This window comes from Anomaloglossus baeobatrachus, chromosome 1 (assembly GCF_048569485.1).
Source record: "Anomaloglossus baeobatrachus isolate aAnoBae1 chromosome 1, aAnoBae1.hap1, whole genome shotgun sequence".
NCBI classification, from domain to species: Eukaryota; Metazoa; Chordata; class Amphibia; order Anura; family Aromobatidae; genus Anomaloglossus; species Anomaloglossus baeobatrachus.
The window spans coordinates 79779398-79802733 of record NC_134353.1 but is presented as its reverse complement, the minus strand read 5'-3'; the positions used below and the strand labels follow the sequence as shown (position 1 = coordinate 79802733).

General features: G+C 42.8%; 1 protein-coding gene across 1 annotated transcript in view; it reads right to left on the bottom strand.

Moving 5' to 3' along the window:
* Positions 1-23336, bottom strand: part of STX18 (syntaxin 18) — a 270669-nt gene that overhangs the window by 45762 nt on the left and 201571 nt on the right. The window contains exon 8 of the mRNA XM_075332660.1: positions 15215-15273. Within this exon, the coding sequence (XP_075188775.1) occupies positions 15215-15273 (59 nt within the window). The remainder of the gene's footprint in view (positions 1-15214; positions 15274-23336) is intronic.

The window sequence follows — 23336 nt, the reverse complement described above, 5'->3', positions numbered from 1 at the left end:
GGGGGCAGGTGGGGGTATAAATTTACTTTCAGATTCCCTTGAAAATGCAGATGTGAACCTGGCCAAGATATGTGTAAACTATAGAAACATTTTCTGGGTTGAAAAAATAAATAAAATAAAGTAGTAAAATTACAAAAATAAAAAATTCTGCAATAACAACACTTAAAGGGAACCTGTCACCACTTTTTTGGCCTATAAGCTGCGGCCACCACCACCGGGCTCTTCTATACAGCATTCTAACATACTGTATATAAGAGCCCAGGCCGGGGGTATAACATAAAAAACACTTTATAATACTTACCTAACGGTTGCACGGTGGGCCTAATGGGCGTCTCCGTTGTCCGCTGCCGCCTTTTTTGGCCATCTTTGTTCTCCTTCTTCTGTAGCCGCGGTGCATGATGGGTACGACACCATCCACACTCGCCGGCATTCAGGTCCTGAGCAGGGCAGATCAAAGTATTGTAGTGCGCCTGCGTGGAACCAGCGAGTGTGTATGACGTAGGACACGTCATGCACACAGGCTTCAGAAGGAAGACAGACGAAGATGGCCGAAAGGGGAGGCGCCCGCACCGGACAGCGGAGACACCCATAAGGCCCACCGTGTGACCGTTAGGTAAGTATTATAAAGTGTTTTTTATGTTATACCCCCGGCCCGGGCTCTTATATACAGCATGTTAGAATACTATATATAAGAGCCCGGTGGTGGTGGCTGAAGCTTATAGGCCAAAAAGTGGTGACAGGTTCCCTTAAAAAAAAAAAAAAAAAAAAAAAAAAAGAAGAAGTGCAGTGTTCAATTATTCACATTTAGATTATGTTCACACATTGCGTTTTTTTCGCAGTATTTTGTTTCATGAATTTTATGCAAATTAGAAGCTTTTTTTTTTACAGTACGATCAAAAGCTCATAGATTTAAGAAATCACAGGCACACAATTGCTTTATTTCCCCCTGACAAATGGAAATCTGCTGTGTTTGAAAAAAGCAGCGTGTCAATTTTCAGCATTTTTTGCAGCCTTTTTTCACCATTGAAAGCAATGAGAAAGTGCAAAACTGCTGCAAGCATGCAACCGCTGCGTTTTTGCTGCTTTTGTGGTAAATAAAACGAAGTTTATTAAGCATGCACTGTATCACTAAGAGGCAGTTTGGAGAACGGAGACGCTCCAGCCGGGACGTGTGCAATAATCCAAAAGATCTCCAGCTTCACAAAGTTGTGCTCTCCTTTACTCATTCATATTCTTCCAGTAACAGCATCTCCCAATTTTCAGTAGTTAATTATCCACGCGTTTCGGAGGTCGCATCATCCTTAGTCATGAAAACAAAGTAAGGGCAGTCAAATATATCGTATCTCGTGTTTGCGTGAGTTTCCTCCGGGTTCTCCGGTTTCCTCCCACACTCGAAAGACATACAGATAGGGACTCTAGATTGTGAGCCCCGATGGGGACAGTGTTGCCAATGTAAGTAAAGCGCTGTGGAATTAATGGCGCTATATAAATGAATAAAATTATTATTATTATCTCCCCAACTGCCATTACTTTTAGTTGTTATCATCACTAAAGATGCTGTGACCTCTGAAACGCATGGATAAGTTTGTGAAGCTGGGGATCTTTCGGATTATTGCACACGTCACGGCTGATACTAACAGTGAGCTGAACCTTTATCTTTTGCTATAGAAAAATGAGAAATCAAAACGTGCAGCCAAAAATGCAACTAGAACACAGAAAAAAAAATAAAAATAAAAAAATGTAAAAAAAAACCTATGGTTTTTGGAAGCAGCTTTTTTTTTTTTAAACTGCCAAGGGAGCAGGTTTTGGCTGCAGAAAAAAAAAAACCATAGGAAAAACTCAACATGTGAACATAGCCTTAGGCTAAGTGCGAACCCTGCGTTTTTTTACCGCGTTTTTTCAGGTGCGTTTTTTTGCTCAAAACTGCATGACTTTTCTTCCCCAGCAAAGCCTATGAGATTTAATTTTTGTTGTCCGCACAGTGCAGTTTTGTTTGGCTGCGTTTTTGAGCTAAAAAAAAAAAAATAAAAAAAATGTTCATGTCAATTCTTTCCTGCATTTTTCAACCCATGCAATGCATTGGAAAAATGCAGCAAAACGCAGCCGAAAACGTGGTAAAAAACGCATGTGTTTTTACCGCTGCGTTTTTGCCGCAGGTACGTTTTTGTGCGTTTTTTGCAGCAAAAAAAATGCACAAAAGCGCAGTGTAAAAAAAAAAAAAACCCGCAGTGTGAAAGTCTAAGACTGTAAGAAAAAAAGGATGCATATTGCTTTAAACGCATTAAAAAAAGACAAAACAAAAAAAAGGCAAAACACAAATATAGTAAGGAATAAATGTAGAAGGTGATCAACAAAATATTGCATGAAATATAGATGTGGAGAAGAGGATTCAATGTAGAAGTGAATGAATAGAAAAAAAAAGGGTGTTAAAAAAAAGGTTGAGTGCCGGTGCCCCCTCATCACTGGCCCAATAGATCTAGTTGGTAATGGGGCTTGTGCACTCATTGGAGTATTTCCAGTTACAAGTACATCTCAATGAATTAGAATATCAAAAAGTTCATTTATTTCAGTAATTCAATATAAAAAGGGAAACACATATATTATATAGTCATTACACACAGAGGGATCTATTCCTATATATTATATAGAGTCATTACACGCAGAGGGATCTATTCCTATATATTATATAGAGTCATTACATACAGAGGGATCTATTCCTATATATTATATAGGGTCATTACACGCAGAGGGATCTATTCCTATATATTATATAGAGTCATTACACACAGAGGGATCTATTCCTATATATTATATAGAGTCATTACACACAGAGGGATCTATTCCTATATATTATATAGAGTCATTACACACAGAGGAATCTATTCCTATATATTATATAAAGTCATTACACACAGAGGGATCTATTCCTATTATATAGAGTCATTACACACAGAGGGATCTATTCCTATATATTATATAGAGTCATTACACACAGAGGGATCTATTCTTATATATTATATAGAGTCATTACACACAGAGGGATCTATTTCACGTGTTTCTTTCTGTTAATGTCGATGACTATGGCTTACAGCCAATGAAAACCCAAAAGTCATTATCTCAGAAGATTAGAATATTATATAAGACCAATTGAAAAAATTATTTTACACTCAGAAATGTTGGTGCCTACTGAAAAGTCTGTACAGTAAATGCCTCAATAATTGGTCGTGGCTCCTTTTGTATGAATTACTGCATCAATGCGGTGTGGCATGGAGGCAATCAGCCTGTGGCACTGCTGAGGTGTTATGGAAGCTCAGGTTGCTTTCATAGCAGCCTTCAGCTCGTCTGCATTGTTTAGTCTGGTGTCTCTCATCTTCCTCTTGACAATACTCCATAGATCCTCTATGGGGTTTAGGTCAGACGAGTTTGCTGGACAATCAAGCACAGTGATACTGTGGTTAGTAAACCAGGTATTGCTACTTTTGGCAGTGTGGACAGGGGCCAAGTCCTGCTGAAAAATGAAATTTCCATCTCCAAAAAGCTTGTCAGCAGAGGGAAGCATGAAGTGCTCTAAAATTTCCTGGTAGACAGCTGCTCTGACTTTGGTCTTGATAAAACACAGTGGACCTACACCAGCAGAGGACATGGCTCCCCAAACTATCACTGATTGTGGAGACTTCACACTAGACCTCAGCAGCTTGGATTGTGGCCTCTCCACTCTTCCTCCAGACTCTGGGACCGCGATTTCCAAATGAAATGCAAAATGTACTTTCATCTGAAAACAACACCTTGGACCACTGAGCAACAGTCCAGTTCTTTCTCTCCTTGGCCCAGGTAAGACGCTTCTGGCGTTGTCTATTGGTCATGAGTGGCTTGATACAAGGAATGCGACAGTTGTAGCCCATGTCCTGGATACGTCTGTGTGTGGTGGCTCTTGAAGCACTGACTCCAGGAGCAGTCCACTCCTTGTGAATCTCCTCCAAATTTTTAAAAAGCCTTTTCTTTATAAACCTATCAATCTTCAGTTATCCCGGTTGCTTGTTCACCTTTTTCTACCACACTTTTTCCTCCCACTCAACTTTTCATTAATATGCTTGGATACACCACGCCGTGAACAGCCAGCTTCTTTAGCAATGACCTTTTGTGGCTTACCCTCCTTGTGGAGTGTGTCAATGACCGCCTTCTGGACATCTATCAAGTCACCAGTCTTCCTCATGATTGTGTAGCCTACTGATCCAGACTAAGGGACCATTTTAAACGCTCAGGAAGCCTTTGCAGGTGTTTTATGGTAATTATTCTAATTTTCTGAGATAATGACTTTTCGGTTTTCATTGGCTGTAAGCCAAAATCATCAACATTAAAAGAAATAAACACATGAAATAGATCACTGTGTGTAATGACTCTATATAATATATAGGAATAGATCCCTCTGTGTGTAATGACTCTATATAATATATGTGTTTCTCTTTTTGTATTGAATTACTCAAATAAATTAACATTTTGATGATATTCTAATTTATTGAGATGCATTTGTATGATTACAGTCAATGTTATTTGGAAGCTTGTAATAATAAAAAAAGAAAAATCTTAAAAAGTTCATGTCCGTTTGTTAATAAGTCGAAGCCTGCCGCTCTGGAGGAACAATCAATATTGGTGTCGGAACATTCTACGAGTCAAGTTTTTAATGTTCGGCACTGCATGCACCAGGCAGCCGAGATCCACCGCCCACACCATCCCTATTAATAGTCCTCCAGTCATATGTAGCTAATGTTCATGTTCAGCTGTGTTTTCATTAATGGGAGCCATAAATTATCCTCCGATTAGCAGACAATATAAATTGAATCCTGTTAACGGGGGGAAAGACGTTTGGGTTCTGTAAATTAAATAGAAGACGTCGGATTAATACTCATGAATGGAAATAGCGCTGGACCGGTCACACCACCGTCCACCGACCTAATGAGCCAGGAGGCATCCAATGATGAGAGCAAGCGAGGCTTAAAGGGAATGTCCAGCTTACAGGACAATTTCGATTTTATTTTTAACTGCATGTAATTGGGGCTAAAAATCATTTTCTGCAGTTGGGTTTGATAAAAAAAATGTTGTACCATTTGCTTACTACAGCTTTTGTGTTTCACCGTCTATTGCTTTCTGCAGAATGAGATTATGGCGCCCCTGAGACACCAGGTTCCCACATGGTAATGCATCTCCTGGAGGTGTGATACCCATCCTGGATTCTAAGGACTCCTTTGCCGGTAAAAGCCACTAACAACACACAAGACACACTAGTTCCCCCTGGGCCTGACTGGGTTATTGGGCTAGAGAAGGATTATAGGGATCATTAGTCACTTTATGGGCACATCTAATCCACTAGCCAAGAGCCTGGAGGTGGGAGGAGATGGGGGTGTCTGTACACAGCACAGGAAGTCAGTCAGGAGTGAGGTGTGAGAGGAACAAGAGGTTGAAGGGAGAGTTCTGTGGGACCCGCAGTCTGGGCGATGTGAGGACTGGGGTCCAGCCTGGCCACCGGTGTCGGGTGGACCAGAGGAGCAGTCAGAGAGAAGCAGAGGACAAAAGAACAGTGAGGGGCCGGAGAGGCCAGTTGGTCTGGTGGCGTGGCAGCCGCAGAGCTGGCAGGAGCCGAAACTGCTTGAGAACCTGTGTGTAGCCTGGGTCTGGTAACTGAGCTCAGCCCAGGTTCTGTCTGTTAACCGCTGGTGAAGCTGGAGGTGCAGGAAGGGTTCATCTGACACAGTACCGGCACGGGAGTCTGAGGAAGGGATTCCCTGGAGTCCACCTTGGTAGAAGACAGTACCAGGCGGCTGCACCTTTTACCGTGACATCAACCGCAGCACTTGTGTGGACTGAATCATTGCCAGCACACTGCACCACAACGCCAGCTCCGAACACTACTACCACCATCATCACCTGCTGGGGAAAAGCCCTACGTGTGTAGGGCCCAAGTCATCAGAGCTGCATATTCCAACAGCCCCAGCAGAACTTTGCAGCGGCGGCCCCAAATCTGGCCGCAAATCCCAAGTGGCGTAGTCTCTACAATCCCCTTTTTATTTTATTCCCTTTTTTATTTTTTTTCGGACCGACTCCCCAGGGTCCAGGCACCAGCCACGACCACGACTTTCCCCCTGAGTGTCGCACACGCCTGGGACCGAGTACCCCAAGCTCTGGGGGCATCGCAAGATAACGGAGCATCAGTCAGTGAGCTCGTTTTGACAGTCTTGGGGGGGGGGGGGGGTGTTAATTTTTTTCAGCTGATTTGTGACCAAAGATGAATGTGCAGGAAAACAAAGCTTGTGAAGGTTGAAGGATGCAAAAGTTTTATTGAAACTCAATTACAAAAATAATTAGTTTTTAATTAATTTTGTTGTTGGTTTGATTTTTTTTTATACTTAAATGTATATTTAAATATAAAAAAAAAAAAATCAAAAAAAAAAAATCAAACAAACAACAAAATGCCCTCAAAATGTGGCCAACCCCATTTGATCAAAGGCTTGTTCCGAGCCCCCACCTCTCCCCCATATACATGCACCGCATGGCCAAGTGTTCTCAATGGGATGGAACATAATCAGTGACATATCTGATGGGAACATAAGGATGGGGCATTCTGAAAGCCAACATGCTTGATCCTTTTTTAGTACCCCTTTGACATTTACTGTTAGGCAAGAGTCAGGACACTCCCCCATACACATTAAAAAGGGTGGTCAGGACCTTCAGAAATCAGCTGGATGTCCCTACAGTAGTATCACTTTTCTCTAGCATAGAACACTAACATTAAGCTATGGAGAGCCGAAAATGTACAAACTGCACCATACATGCCATAAAACACCAACCTTAGATCCCTTTGAATGCCTGGTAGTGCACATGAAGACAAAATCAAATAAAACACAAGACTTTGAGCCCCCAAATCAATTTTACCCTCACAGGTTTCACACTAACTGTAAAGAATCCTTCCATGGTACGTTGATTGATGGGGGGGGAGGTGGCTTCAAAATGTCTACGGAAGATTGTAGAATCTGAGCCTGTCTATCGCTGTGGCTGACAAACAGGAAGTACGGGTCTAATATTTGGCCTAGTGACCAGAGTGAAAATTGCAAGATATCTAATTTCTTAATAATGATATAGAAAACGGAAATAACTTATTTTTTTTATACATCTAAGATATAAAGCTGAGTGTATGTATGTGTGTATGTATGTGTGTATGTGTGTGTGTATGTATGTATGTATGTATGTATGTGTGTATGTATGTATGTATGTATGTATGTATGTGTGTATGTATGTATGTATGTATGTATGTATGTATGCATGTATGCATGTATGTATGTGTGTATGTGTGTATGTATGTATGTATGTATGTATGCATGTATGTATGTGTGTATCTCCGCTAAAGGAATCCGCACCGTCACATTTACAATCACGAAATTTTGCACAGAGGCTCCATGTGACTCAGGGAATGTCAGACTATGTTTTGACAGGAAAATTTAACCCTGCACTTTACAGTTAATCTCCAAAACACTGGTCTCCTTTAAATTCAATGAAGATAGGAGCTACTGTTTATTAATAGGAGCTGTGATTGGTTGCTATAAGAAGAAAATAAACTGTTAGTATAAGTAGCTTATGTGTGAGGTAATAAGATGTTGGTGGGGAGAAGGATAGAAACAGACAGAGAGAGACATAAGCACAGAAATAGATAGAGGGGGAAGAGGCAGAGAAAAGAGACAGAGGGGGATGGGAGACCGAGGGGGAAGGGAGACCGAGCCAGAGTGGAAAAGGAGACCGAGCCAGAGGGGGAAAGGAGACCGAGCCAGAGGGGGAAAGGAGACAGAGCCAGAGGGGGAAAGGAGACAGAGCCAGAGGGGGAAAAGAGCCAGACGGGGGAAAAGAGCCAGACGGGGGAAAAGAGCCAGAGGGAGGAAAGAGCAAGAGCCAGAGGAGGAAAGAGCCAGAAACAGAGGGGAAGAGAGACAGAGGGGGAAAAGAGAGACACAGAGGAGGAAAAGAGAGACAGAACCCCTCCGTCACACAGCCTGCAACCCCTCCGTCACAGCCTGCAACACCTCTGTCACAGCCTGCAACACCTCTCATGTATTAAATCCCCTTTTCCCTCTCCCTTGAAAAAAAAAAATAGCTGGAATGCTATTTGGCCTTAACATGGCGCTGGGAGGCAGTAGCTCGTAGTAGGCCCCTCTAGGTCATGCACCTGGGGCGACGTCACCACTAAAACACAGGGGAAGGGAGACAGACAGGGGAGCATAGACAAAGGATATCAACAAACAGCAAGGCAACAGCCAAACACCAGGGCTGCAGACAACTGATCTCCAACAACTTCCAAATACGTCCCCTCTATGGTGATCAGCTCAGAGTGATTTCTCTATAACCAGCATCATGCGAAGGAACATGTGACTATTTAAAGGGAATGGGAGTGGTCACAAACCGGCTACACCTGAGATAGGACTAGCTAGCAAGTACTAGCAAGAAAAATGACATTAATCCTTGCTGCACCAACAGAAAGCAAACATGTAAAATTCAGAGTTTCACAGGGCAATGTGAGACTCTGATCCCAGAGCTGTCACAAGGCTCTCAAGGACGGCAGACATTCGTGGCAAAAACTGTGGATTTAGCATCTGCTTGATCAGAAGAAGGAGAATCCCAGAATATAAAGGCCTCATAGTACGGGCTCTGTAAACATCAATATAAGAACTGGCACATCTCTATCTTGTATGACTTCCCCCGGGCCCCGGTTTCCCTTATTTTGTAACTATGTACCACGCTTGCAGCAATGTCACTATGAAATTAGTGATATAATCTGGGACCAAGAAAGATCAAAGCAGCTAAACAGTAACCTCCACGCTGGGGGTCTGCTCCATATCCAGCCAGTTGTATGGTGTCTATCTACAGCACTGTAGGAAACCATAGGAGGTGTCAGCAAGGACCTGCTGTAATATTGGGGATGGGAGTGCAGCGCAGCGGGCTGCACCCCGGAGGCACGAGGATGTATAACCGTCATGTCATTTTAGGCTGTTGGGAAGCTGAAAGCTGCTTTTTATATATCTGCCATAATAGTAATGCAGACTGGTAATATTCACCTCCCGCAGGATGACAGCGAGGGCTCTGCCTGGAGGGAAAGTGACTGCACAGATCACTAATGTGCAGCATTTCTGGGAAGCTGTGCCCTCCACAGCCCACAATATCCAATGCATATCAGCCATCCACATAGTAATCAGATTAGTTTGGCGTCTGGGTGTTAATGAGCGGAGCTGCAGGGGGGATTAGGGGAGAAAAGCCAGAATTAGAGTAACAATAATCCCCTAAATACCAGGAGCTGCTGTAATGTCCGCTAGGAGAGGATGGTTTTCTTCACACTGAGTGGGGCATTTAGTCTCCAGGGAAAATGTCCACATAGTATGAATGAATGTATGAAACCCCCACTGACTATAGTGCCCCTGATCATGAGCTGGAGACATTCAGGTCTGTATACATTTTTAATTTATATTTTTATTGGACAGTGTTTCAGTTGTTATTTGCATAAAAAAGTGGGCAGTCTCCCTAAAGAGGCGGGAGCTTTAAAGCTATGCTATACATATTTTAAAAGGATTCCCAGTGGTTTAGAGCAGTGAAAGCTAATGTCAGGATCCCTGGTGGTCTAGGGAAGTGAAGAGCTAATATGACGCCCTGGCAAAACCAGGTAGTCACACAATAGGCCCCCGCATTACACCATAGGCCCCCGCGTTACACCATCTCTCACCTAGGTTACATACAGCCCACCTGAAACCCTAGTCACCCCCCCTCAGGGCAAGACAGGCACACCAGTGGGCGGGACCAGGCGGTTAAAAAACGCCCAACTAGGGGTCTAGACAGCCTGGGGCAGGAAAACAAGTAGTTCAAGACAGATAGAGACAAGATCTGTTCAAGTTCAAGTTGAGAGTAGAGGTCCCAAGCTGACAGGCGCCAGGGTCGGAGCCCTGGTACTTTGGCTAGGTGGCAGACGGTGGTTGGGACAAGGGTTGGAGCCCGCCGGTACCGACACCAGAGACCCGACCCGGAAACCGTGCACGAGGGGGTCCTCGGAGCCTGAAGCCAGGACCGGAACCAATGGCCTAGCTAATCAACCGACTGAGGGCAGGATTTTAGGTCCCAACCAAAGTCCCAAAAAGTAGACAACCACCCACAGAGAGGGATAGGGCCACTGCCAGGACCTGTAGATTCCTCGGGTCAGCGTCAGACGGGCACGGCTCCTCAGGTACACAAAAAGCCGGGAGCGGACTCCCGTGTTCCATACCGGGAAGTCCAAACAAACAACAAAAACTAGTGCAGAGGAAAAGACGGCGACCACCAGCCTGGGTGGGGGACCAGAGTACAACCGGCGGCGGCGGCCGGCCACCAGCATCTTGGTTTACCAAAAGACTCGTGTGATTCATTTAATTGTGAGTAACCAAACACCCACTGGTATGTCCGGGCACGCAGATCCTTGCCATTGCCATACCCTGCACAGAGACACTGGGTCCCGGGGCAACCATCCCTACCCACGGAGGGGCTAACATCCAGCTACCACTACATCTCCCCCGGGTATCCCACAACAGCAGCGGTGGTGTCCCACTTCACCACACACCGTGGGTGGCGTCACGAACTGAATACGGCCAAGCCCGTACAACTACGTCCCCCTTTTCATTTGGCGTGTCCGCGTGACCCCCGAGTCCGGAGGATCCCTCAAGCCACACAGCGGGTCCGGATCCGAGCAGCCCGGCTGCTGCGGGCGTGGGGGCGGCACGCTAATGTCAGGATCCCTGGTGGTCTGGGGCAGTGAAGAGCTAATGTCAGGATCCCTGGTGGTCTGGGGAGGTAAAAGCTAATATCAAGATCCCTGGTCGTCTGGGGGATTGATAAGTTAAGGTCAGGATACTTGGTGGTTTATGGCAGAGAAGCGGTTAATGTCAGGGTATCAAGTAGTCTGTGCAGTAGGGGAGGGGGAGGTATTTTAGCATTTCTGGTAGAGGGTAGTGAAGGGGTTACTGGCTCCTCCAGGCTACAGCTAAACACTTACATAGTTTGTTTGTTTCCTCCTTGCACTGGTAAGAGAGGAGTAAGGGGGAGATGGAGCTGATGGAGCAGGTATAGCCGCATGGCAGTCTCCTCGCTCTTTGTGGTTGGGCAGAGTGTCAGCAGCGCTCTGCCCTGTGCCGGAGCAGACTGTCACCCAATGGAGAAAGGCAGTCTAAAGGGAAAAGTGCAGAGGGAAAAAAAGGCAAAATATAGATGTTGCAGAGGATCGGGTCTACTCTATGGAAACATCTATTAATCATGGATTTTCTCAATGACCAAAAGTAAACCTGCACATTTGGTGACAACATTCATGAAAGATGGAAATCCACTATAAATGTGTGATACATGAGACTCCGTCCTGTTTGCAGAATATCAGCACAGATCGGTGTGTAATGAAGCATCCGGCGAGGAGCAATTACGGCAGCACAATTACTATGCGGCTTTCGGTCGGCCGGTGTTGGCTCTCGGTCCCTCCGGGTCGGTGCGTAAGAGCAGAATCGTGGAGAGTAAAGAATGTTGGCTCGCTGGAGGAGAACGGCCGGACCACAGAGCAAGGAGGACAGCGAGGGCGACTACTCATCCATCGCTGTGTGGTTGCCATGGAGAAAGGCTCTTGTGTATAAATACCTGCACTTTGGCGATATATTTATGGATGCTGCTTACATCTCCTACATTACCGCATGTTAACCCCTTGGGCTCCACAGATAAGTCCAGAGAGATGCAGAAATCCTTTGCATTATTAGTCCTAGGAGCAGATTTCCAGCAATATTTTACTGATATACAAAAACGTGGTCACCCCTAAAATTGTTCAAGAAAGTGAAGTATTTCTTACAAAAATTTTGTGCAATTACACACGTTTTGTTATACACGTCTATTTCATTTGTGTATATTGGAACAACACAAAAAAACCCCTAATATATAAATCTGTGTGTGTGTGCGTGTGTGTGTGTGTGTGTGTATATGCATGTATGTATGTCCGGAATTGGCATCTGCACCGTCACAGCTACAGCCACAAAATTTTGCACACTCACACATCTGGACCCCGAGAGCGTCATAGGCTATGTTTTGAGGGGAAATTTTAACCCTTCGCTTTACAGTTATTCTCCAAAAAACCTGCCTCCATTAAAGCGAATGGAGCTGGGAGTCACAGTGCAGCAAGAACTTCAGAAGAATGCGCAGCCACGCCCTTATATGGAATGTTAGCGTGTCACAATGCAGCCAGGGAAAGAGGCAGACACAGACAGGGTAAGAAACAGACATAGACAGGGTGAGAGACAGACACAAAGAGACAGACATAGACAAAGAGACAGAGAAAGACACAGGGAAAGAGACAAAGATAGATAGACAGACAAGGAAAGAGATAGACAGACAGACAGGGAAAGAAATTGAGACAGACGAAGAAAGGGACCGAGACAGTCAGAGACAGACAGGGAAAGAGACAGACAGACAAAGAGATCGAGAGACAGAGAGATATATACAGAGGGGGAGACAGACATTATAATTACATTTCTATCTATTTGTTTTGTGGTTTTTGTGTGCAGAATACATTTTTGTTAATACATTCTATTTTGTTAGAAAAAAAAAAACAAGGAGAAAAATTGTAGGAAAAATACCCTGACTATAAATAAATAAATAAATTGCAAGTGCTTAATAACAGGGTACATAGTATATACATTTTTGCAAAAAGGTAAGAAGCTGTCTCACCTCGTCATGGTGTACCCATCTAAGACAGTCCCTAACCTACTAAAGTTAAAAACATATTCTGTGCCTGACTTGTGTCATGTCAAAACTTCAATATGAATGGTAAAGTGGTCAGCTGGGTCCCAGATTAAATGCACAGTAAAAAGTGAGAAGCAAGTAGTTGTTCAGCCTCAGTATCAGGAGGGCTGCGCCCCCAACTTGCAATAAAGCAAGATAACAGACAAAAAAACACCAAAAAACTGAGCTGTAACAAATGTTCAATAAACATGCAACATTACAAGCATGTGAATTGCAGCCTCAAGACTAGAAAAAAAACAAGGAGAAAAATTGTAGGAAAAATACCCTGACTATAAATAAATAAATAAAATACGATTCTATTTTGTTAACAGCAGTTATTAACCCGGGCGAAGCCGGGTAGTACAGCTAGTAAAGAATAAAAAGGGCAAATTGGACATAATTTCACACAAAACTCCAAAAATGGTCCGGACAAAATGTTGTCCCCCTCATGTTAATATTTGGTTGCACATCCTCTGGAATAAATACCTGAAATCAGTCGCTTCCTGTAACCATCCACAAGCTTCTTACTCCTCTCACCTGGAATCTCGGACTTTTCTTTATAACCTGCTCCCGGTCTTTCATATTTGAGGCGTCTTCTCTTCTCCCAACAGAAATTTTCAGATCTCTCTACAGGTGTCACTGGGATTTAGATCCAGACTCATTTGCTGCCACTTCAGAACTCTCCAGCGCTTTGTTTCCATCCGTTTCTGGGGGCTCCTTGAAGTATGTTTGGACGTCATTGTCCTGCTGGAAGACCCACGACCTGGACGTGAACCCAACTTTCTGACACTGGGCACTACATTGTGACTCAAAATCCTTTGGTAATCTTCAGATTTCATGATGCCTTGCACACAGTCAAGGCATCAAATGCCAGAGGCAGCAAAACAACCCCAAAACATCTTCAAACCTCCAGCATGCTTGACTGTAGGTATTTTGTTCTATTCTTTGTAGGCCTTATTCTGAATTTGGTAAACAGTAGAATGATGTGCTTTACCATAAAGCTCTATTTTGGTCTCATCTGTTCACGAGACTCTTTCCCAGAAGGATTTTGGGTTACTCATGTACATTATAGCAAACTGCAGTCTAGCTTTTTATGTCTCTGTGTCAGCAGTAGGGTCCTCCTGAGCCTCCTGCTATGGTGTTTCATTTAATTCAAATGTGGACAGATAGCTTGTGCAGACTCTGATATACCCGAAGCCTGCAGGACAGCTTGGATTTCTTTGGAACCTACTTGGGGTGGCATATCCACCATGACGACTATCCTGCATTACAAACTTTCATCAATTTTTCTCTGCCATCTAAGTCCAGGGAAATAAGCTGCAGTGCCATGGGTTGTAAACATCTTAATTATATTGCGCGCCATGGACAAATAAACATCAAGATCTCTGGAGATGGGCTCGTAACCTTGATATTGTTAATATTTTTTCAACAAGTTCTTGGGCAGGTCTCTTCTCTTTCTGTTCTCCATGCTTAGTGTAGTACACAGACACAAAATGCAAACATTGAATCAACTTCTCCCCTTTTTGTCTGGTTACAGGTGTGATTTTCATATTGCCCACACCTGTTACTTGCCACAGGTGAGTATGAATGAACATCACATGCTTGAAACAAAACTATTTACCCACAATTTTGGAGAGGTGCCAACAATTTTGTCCTGCCCATTTTTGGAGATGTGTGAAATTAATGTCTAATTTGCCTTTTTTCCCCCTCATTTTTTTGTGTTGTTTCAATACACACAAAGGAAGTAAACATTTGTATAAGAAAACGTGTAACTGCAATAATTTTCTGGAAGAAATACTTCATTTTCTGGAACAATTTCAAGGGTGCCAACACATTGAGCCATGACTGTATGCTCCGTATTTCATTTTGCATACTTATTTTTTCCATTTGGGCATCATATCTGCACTTTTAATTGAGGTTAAATTTATATTTAATGACATTAAAAAGCGGCAACCTGGTGACCCCCTGGTGTACCATTGGGGTGACCAGCATTAGGTCTGCACCCATTATTGTCTGTGGTGCTGTTCATTTGATAACTTTTTTCGCGAAAACCCTGTTTATATATTATATTATATATAAAATCACCGATTAAAAGGGGTATTCTCAAGTTTGTAAGCAATTCCCTATATGTACTCAAGTTACACCGCTGCTGTGATGTCATCTAAGACATGATGTCATCAGGTGCAGTTTTGTCATGTCGTCATCAAATACAGACATTGATACATAGACATTGATACATAGACATTGATACATAGACATTGATACATAGACATTGATACATAGACATTGATGTATGTGGTGATTTGATGGTTACTATCCCTGTACAAGTCAGAAAAGGGAATTTCAGATAGTAGTAGTATAATAAAACATAACAGGAATATAAATGGAGCTCATAGGACAGGTTTACCTTACTTCATCGCACAGACTGTTCATCTCGCTGACAAGTCTCTGGTTCTCCTGTTCAAACTGTAATAAAACAAGATATATGTGAATTAATAGAAAATCTCTATGGAGAGAGGGAAGACAACGCTGAAGTCCACAATGTATTTCTAACACAGAGGTTAGTGGTGCTCCACAATGCGCCGGATTCACCCAGGTCCTTACTTCCTTGTGGGCCCCACTTTAGCATTTGGAAAGAGAGGAAGAAAAATGGAAAACAAAGTTGTATCAGGGCCGGATTATCTACGGTACGAGAGGTCATTTTTAATACACAGTGTGCAGAATTATTAGGCAAGTTGTATTTTAGAGGATTTTTTTTATTATTGATCAACAACTATGTTCTCAATCAACCCAAAAGACTAAAGCTTAATATTTTTGGAGGTTGGAGTGTTTTTTTTTTTTAGATTTGGCTATCTTAGGCTGCTTTCACACTACGTCTTTTTAACATGCGTCCTGAACGTTTTTTTAACGCAGAAACGGATCCAGTGCAAATGCGTTTTCATTTCAATGCATTTGCAATGGACTCGCGTTAACATGCGTTCACCTGCGTTTGCGTGCGTTATAGTGAGGATCCAGCGACTTGCAGTTTTTTAACATCTTTCAAAAACGCTACTTGTAGCGTTTTTGAGCTGCGTCCAACTTCTGCAAATTGCTGGATCCTGACTAAACAGCACGCAAACGCATGTGAACGCTGGCGTGCTGATAGGCAGGATCCTGCTTGCTCTACTGAGCATGCCCAGAAGCCAGCCTCCGTGATCAGTCTCTCTCTCCCCCTCTGTCTCTCTCCCCCTCTCCCTCCTCCCTTTCTCTGTCTCTCCCCCTCCCTCTCCTCCACCTGAGAGCTGCGGACACTCATAACCAAGGTAAATATCGGGTAACCACTTATCTTAGTTACCCGATGTTTACGTTGGAAACGTGTGCAGGGAGCCCGGCTCCTAGCAGCTGCAGACGCTTGTAACCAAAGTAAATATCGGGTATCCAAGCAAGTATACCCGATGTTTATCTTGGTTACGAGCCTCGCAGCTGTCAGATGCCGGCTCTCAGTCTGGCACGTTTAGTTCCCCTCACTCCTGATCACATGACTCCAATGCCCGCCCCTAAACATCCAGTGACAGGATCCTGCAAAATATGACATGCGTTTGCATGCATTTTTTGCTGTAAAAGCAGGATCCGCTTTTGCAGCAAAAAACCGTTCAGGACGCATGTTAAAAAGACGTAGTGTGAAAGCAGCCTTACGAGGATATCTGTTTGTGCAGGTAACTATTACTGTGCAGAATTATTAGGCAACTTAATAAAAACCAAATATATTCCCATCTCACTTGTTTATTTTCACCAGGTAAACCAATATAACTGCACAAAATTTAGAAATAAACATTTCTGACATGCAAAAACAAAACCCCAAAAAATTAGTGACCAATATAGCCACCTTTCTTTATGATGACACTCAACAGCCGACCATCCATAGAGTCTGTCAGTTGCTTGATCTGTTTACGATCAACATTGCGTGCAGCAGCCACCACAGCCTCCAGACACTGTTCCGTGAGGAGTACTGTTTTCCCTCCCTGTAGATCTCACATTTTATGAGGGACCACAGGTTCTCTGTGGGGTTCAGATCAGGTGAACAAGGGGGCCATGCCATTATTTTTTCATCTTTTAGACCTTTACTGGCCAGCCACGCTGTGGAGTAGTTGGATGCATGTGATGGAGCATTGTCCTGCATGAAAATCATGTTTGTCTTGAACGAGTATATATACACACACACACACACACACACGATATAATGTATATACACACGCACACACACACACACAGATAATATATATTATATATACACAGGTATATTATATATATTTTAGTTTTTTTTACTTTTTCCCATTGATTACCTTTTATTTTATTAGTCCTCTGGAGTTCTTGAACCTAAGATTGGCTGTAAAATACACTGCAATACTGTAATATTGCAGTGTATTGAAAAATGACCGTTCTACGATAAAATCCAACTGTATAAACAGGGTAGTCACAGTGACCACCATTAGGCCAGTGGCTATCAGAACAATGCCAGTTGCATTGTGGAGAGTATTAAAAAGTGGTGATTGATCTCTGAAAAGAGCCCCTCACCCCTCATTTCAAACCCCTTATAATGCTGCTATCATAATTGACAGCATCATGTAAAGGGGTTATACAACTGCTGATACTGATAGTGGCGGTGAGACCCTTGTGCCGGAGATGTAGAAGGGTCTCCGCTCCTCAGTCATCCCCATACACTGCACATCCTCAATAGATATACAATGAAATTCGCTCATGGAATCCAGTCCATTGAGGCCACTGTACTTGCCTGGATTCACAGACCCTTTTGGAAATCGTGAGATTACAGGATCAGACGACACAGTGTTTGTGGTCTGTTACCATGGAGATATATTGTGTTAATATGAGATTAAAACACAAAACATTTTACATATACAATGGAAAATCGCTCATGGAAATTCGGTCCAAGAGGCCCACTGTACTTGCCTGGGATCACTGACCCTTTTGGAAATAGTGAGATTACAGGATCTGACTACATAGTGTTTGTTTGTGGTCTGTTACCATGGAGACACATTTGTGTTAATATGAGATGTAAACACAATGTTTGAAATGAAGACCATGTGAAGCATTGGATCATTTCCTATTTTAGGCATTCTGGAGAAAATGTATATATTTTAGGGAACCATATTTCCCATATTTATAGGTAAATTAGAAATGTCAACATTTCCCTCCTGCCCGCTTTCGTAAAGGCAGAAGTGTTCAGCATATTTTTGGCTGTACAGTAGTCATTCAGACATTGAAGTCTGGGTGGTAGAAAAGCAATCAGCGGCGTCGACAGCAGCCGGCATTAATCCTTCAAAATCAATTTAGCACGTACAATTTGTCTACAGGAATAAAAGGGATATCCAAAAAGAGCAGATCTCTCATCTGGAAGGATTACTGGACGTATATGAGCAGAGATGTATCAGCTATCGCTAAAACATATAATCTTTACATATTCACTCCTTACTCCAACCAGGCGTGACAAATCATGGTTCTAGCGGGAGCCGTGCCAGGTATGAGGTCTTAAAACCCATCGATTTTTACACTCTGGCCTCCTGATTTATGCATATAAGTGTGGGAAGCAACAAATAAAGCCATAAACAGGTTTTAACCATTTATTTTTATAAAGGGAACTCATAGGAAAGAGAAAATATCAACTCTAAAACATTGACATGGTAATGCCAGGAAGGAAACATGGTGGAATTCTGGACATAACAGGTCGGATAGACTCGCTAATGATGTGCAAATGATGAAAACTACATTTTTAAAACATCTCGATGTCTTGAGTATGGAGTATGACACCGCTGAAGTCCCCACACTTACAGGCTTGGCTGCTATCAATGAAGTTATTAATAGGGATGAACGAACGCGAACCTTAAATTTCGGGGTTCGTACCGAACAACGGGTTTCCAGGTCTCGGATCCAACACAGATTTTGACCTCTGCATCTGGTTCCTGTTCGGGTTTGTCATCCAAATAAAGGTTGATGAAAGGCTGCAAAACAGCCAATCAGGAAGTTTTATCAGTGTGGGCACTTCCGGCACCATCACTCTAATGTGAAGTATTGGCATGGCTGTGATTGGATGGCACACCATCTGGGATCCCACCCTATTTTTCATAACAAGCACGGGTAAAACTGCAACCCCCAGCTGTCTGCTTTACCGTGGCTTGCTATAAAACAAATAGAGGGTATCCCACAACATTTTTTTTTCAAATTATTTAACTAAATAATAAAATAAAAAAAGAAAAAAAAATGGAGTGGGGTCCCCCTCATTTTTAAAGACTGCTCTGCTGCCATATCACACAATCCAACAGTGAGTTCACCTGCGGTCATAGCTGCAGTCCTCATAGCACCAACTGAACTAGCTGCCAGATTACCGTGCTGTTGGATTGCGTGACAAGTCATCAGAACAGTCTGGCAGCAAATTCACCGGCGATCACTGCTGATACCATGGGAGCCCCTGACTATGGACTTCAGTGAATTGAGTGACGTCACTGCTTCTGACAGCTGGAGGCTCCTTCGCTGCCTTCAGTGTGTTCAGGAGGCTGCAGTGGCTGGTAACATTTTCTGTCACTCCAGCATCTGGATGAAGCAGAGCAGAGGATCGTCATTGCGGATTACTTTGGACCTGTGGGGGTGTTTTGAAGGTTAATAAATGAGTGAAAGAGGGGATCTATCATTTTTTTTTATTTCAATTAAAGTTTTTTTTCTGTGTTTATGTTTATTTCTTTTGCCTTACAATGTTAGTAATGGGGGTGTCTCATGGACACCTCTCCATTACTAATCTATGGCTTGATGATAGCTGTGATTTTTGACTAATACCAGATATCATCAATCCCATACATTACCCCGATTGCCATTGCACCAGGCAATTGCGATGGCTTGGGTAAAGCACCAGAATTGGAGCACCTAATGGATACATCAATTCTAGGGCGGCTGCATGCTGCTATTTTTAAACTGCATAGTGCCAATATCCATGCCTCTTCCCACCCTGATCATACCAGCCCCCAGCTGTCTGCTTTTCTGTGACTGGTTATTATAAATGGTGGAGGACCCCCCAACGGTTTTTTTTAAATAGTTTAAATAATTTTTTTAAAAAATGGCTGGGATCCCCTCCATTTTTGATAACTAGCCAATGTAAAGCTTACTGTAGTTGTCGGTTTTACTTGCGTTGGTTATCAACAATAGGGCAGGAGCCAACAGCATTTTTTTTAAATTACTTCTTTTTCACGAAAATACAGCAAACTGCTCTGCAACCAATCACTGACGCCGACAGTACAGCAGTTTGCAACCAATCACAAACGATGTCACAAAGGGTAGGTGGGGGAAGCACTGAATATTCATGTAGTTTAATGAGCGGGTCAGAAAAGAATTTGACTGCGGTGTTATCTTCCGAAAACATGGTAAGCATACCTGTCCTGCCCTTACCCCCATTTTGATTCCTTTTGCAGCCCCCTAGTCCTTACTACATCTTACAGCCATTTTTCAGCACAGAAATTTGGGTTCCATTCGACTTCTATGGGGTTCTTTGTCCGGAGTCAATTTAGAGTCAAGTCCTGTTCCTGAACCAAACTTTTTTTTTTCCCAAGTCCATGTGAATCTCCAGTTAATATTGGTTGTCTAAGGAATGCTCTGTTGCACTGAATGCACTTGAGCAAATCATCAAGATCAGCTGCTGGCAGCGCCCTTTGCAACTGCAAAGACATCCCAGATGTGCTCGATGGGAGAGATGTCTGGAGATGCTGCAAATCGTAGCAGCATATTCAGACCACACTAACTGCTCACAGGAGCACAAGAATCATGCGGCCTGGAATTGTGTTGAAAGCCAATTTGAAGAAATAGGAATACCCCACGTTCCACCACTGTTGAGGAATGCATCATATAGTGAAATCCCTTTAATCTAGCATGCCAACTAAGTACCCTGTCACGAACAGTGCAAGTAATAGTTAGAAATTATTACAATATTGGCTTCCTGTAGTCACCACAAGGAGGCGCTCACTGTATCCATAATTATACATATTCCATACAGCTCAATGAAAGCAATATTTAAGACATGCAGTAAGCTCCCCCTTATGTCGGCTGCCTTTTTGGTCAATTTCCAGATCTCACAGGAGTCAGACTTTTTTTTCTAGAAAACTAAGAATGATTTTTTTCTGCAATCGAGAAATTTTCTATTGTGTGGAGTGAGTGTGTGATGAATGATTGTATTAGGGTCCAAGTACATGGCAGCAATATTCTCCAAGTGGTAATGCTTCGGGTCATAACGGCTGCCATCAGTCACTGCTATAGTGGCGGCCATTTCCTATTAACACTTTTTTCAAAAACAGAAATGGCTGGATAGAATATTTTTTTGGACCGAAGTTAATCTAAAAGCTCTCATACCTGGCTGTATGTGACATATGTATTCTTTTGTATGGAGAGTAGAAGAGTGTGTGCGGGAATTGTCTGAAAAGTGTGGATTTCAGGCTCCCCTTTCTTGTTCACGTTGGGGAGAGGGGTCTCAGAGTGCGGCTTTCTATGCTCTTTACCAAGGGGGTGCAGCACATGGGATTCTTTGGTATCGTTAGTCTGCTTTGCATAATTACTCTGCGAGCAACATCCCTCTAGTAAAGACCATGAAAATTAGCAGTAAAAAAACAAAAAACGCATGGCAGTTGTGCTCAAAAGTTTACATACCCCGGCAGATTTTTTCCATTCTTGGCCTTTTTTCAGAGAATGTGAATGATAACCCAAATTTTTTTTTCCATTCATGGTTAGTGGTTGGGTGAAGCCATTTATTGTCAAACTACTATGTTTTCTTTTTTTTTTAAATCATAATGACAACCAAAAACGTCCAAATGACCCTCAGCAAAAATTCACATACCCCAGTTCTTAATACCGTGTATTGCCCCCTCTAACATCAATGAAAGCTTGAAGTCTTTTGTGGTAGTTGTGGATGAGGCTCTTCCTTTTCTCAGATGGTAAAGCTGCCCATTCTTGTTGGCAAAAAGACTCCAGTTCCTGTAAATTCCTGGGCTTTCTTGTATGACCTGCACGCTTGAGTTCTCCACACAGTGCCTTAATAATATTGAGGTTAGGAGACTAAGATGTCCACTTCAGAATCTTCACTTTGTTCTGCTGTAGCCAATGACAGGTCAACTTAGCCTTGTGTTTTGGATCGTTGTCATGTTGGAAAATCCAAATACGTCCCAAGTGCAGCTTCCGAGCTGATGAGTGCAAATTTGTCTCCAGTATTTGCTGATAACGTGCTGCAGTTATTTCCTTCAACTTCGAGCAAGTTTCCTGTGCCTTTGTAGCTCACACATCCCCACATCATCAGCGATCCACCTCCATGCTTTACAGTAGGAATGGTGTTCCTTTCATCATAGGCCTTGCTGACACCTCTCCAAATGTAACATTTATGGTTGTGGCCAAAAAGTTTGATTTTAGTCTCATCGCTCCAAATTACCTTGTTCAAGAAGTTTGGAGGTTTATCTCTGTGCTGTCTGGGGTATTGTAGGTGAGATACTTTGTGGCATTTGCGCAATAATGGCTTTCTTCTGGCAACTCAACCATGCAGCCTATTTTTCTTCAAGTGCCTCCTTATTCTGCACCTTGAAACAGCCACACCGCTAGTTTTCAGTGAGTCCTGTATTTCAGCTGATGTTATTTGTGGATTTTTCTTTGCATCCCGAACAATTTTTCTGGCAGTTGTGGCCGAAATTTTTGTTGGTCTAATTGATCGAGGTTTTGTTTTTACAGAGCCCTTTATTTTCCATATATTAATCACAGTTTGAACACTGCTGACTGGCATTATCAATTCCTTGGATATATTTTGGTATCCCTTTTTTGTTTCATACTGATCAACTATCTTTTCCCGTAGATTTGTTGACAATTCTTTTCCTTTCCCCATGATTCACAATCCAAAAAGGTCAGTGGCTGGATGAAAGATGGAAGAGTCTGTCTGGATCCCAGAAACTCACCCAGCTTTTATGCACACACACTGATTACAAGCAAACAGGTCACAGGTGAGGATGTTACCTTTATTAGTCATTCAAACCCATTTGTGTCAACTTCTGTGCATGTTATCCGGCCAAAATCACCAGGGTATGTGAACTTTTGAGCAGGGTCATTTGGATGTTTTTGGGTGTCATTATGATTTAAAAAGAGAAAACACAGTAGTTTCACAATAAATTGCTTCACCCAACCACTAACCATGAGTGGAAAAAAAGATTTTGTGCCATCATTCATATTCTCTGAAACAAGGTCACAAAGCAAAAAATCTGCCGGGGTATGTAAACTTTTGAGCACAACTGTATATATAATAAAAAAACAAAAAACAAAACACACACACAGTACTCAAGGGGCACTCAAGTGTTTTGATTCGGAGAAAATGGAAAATTTCTGTAAGACATCTCTAAAGGCAACTTATCTGTTAAGGGAAAACAAAACGGCCTAACATCATTTGCCGGGAAGATTCAGGAGACGCCCATGCACATCAGATGGTCAATCAGTCCCACTGTAAGTGGCAGATTCAGAAGACTTTC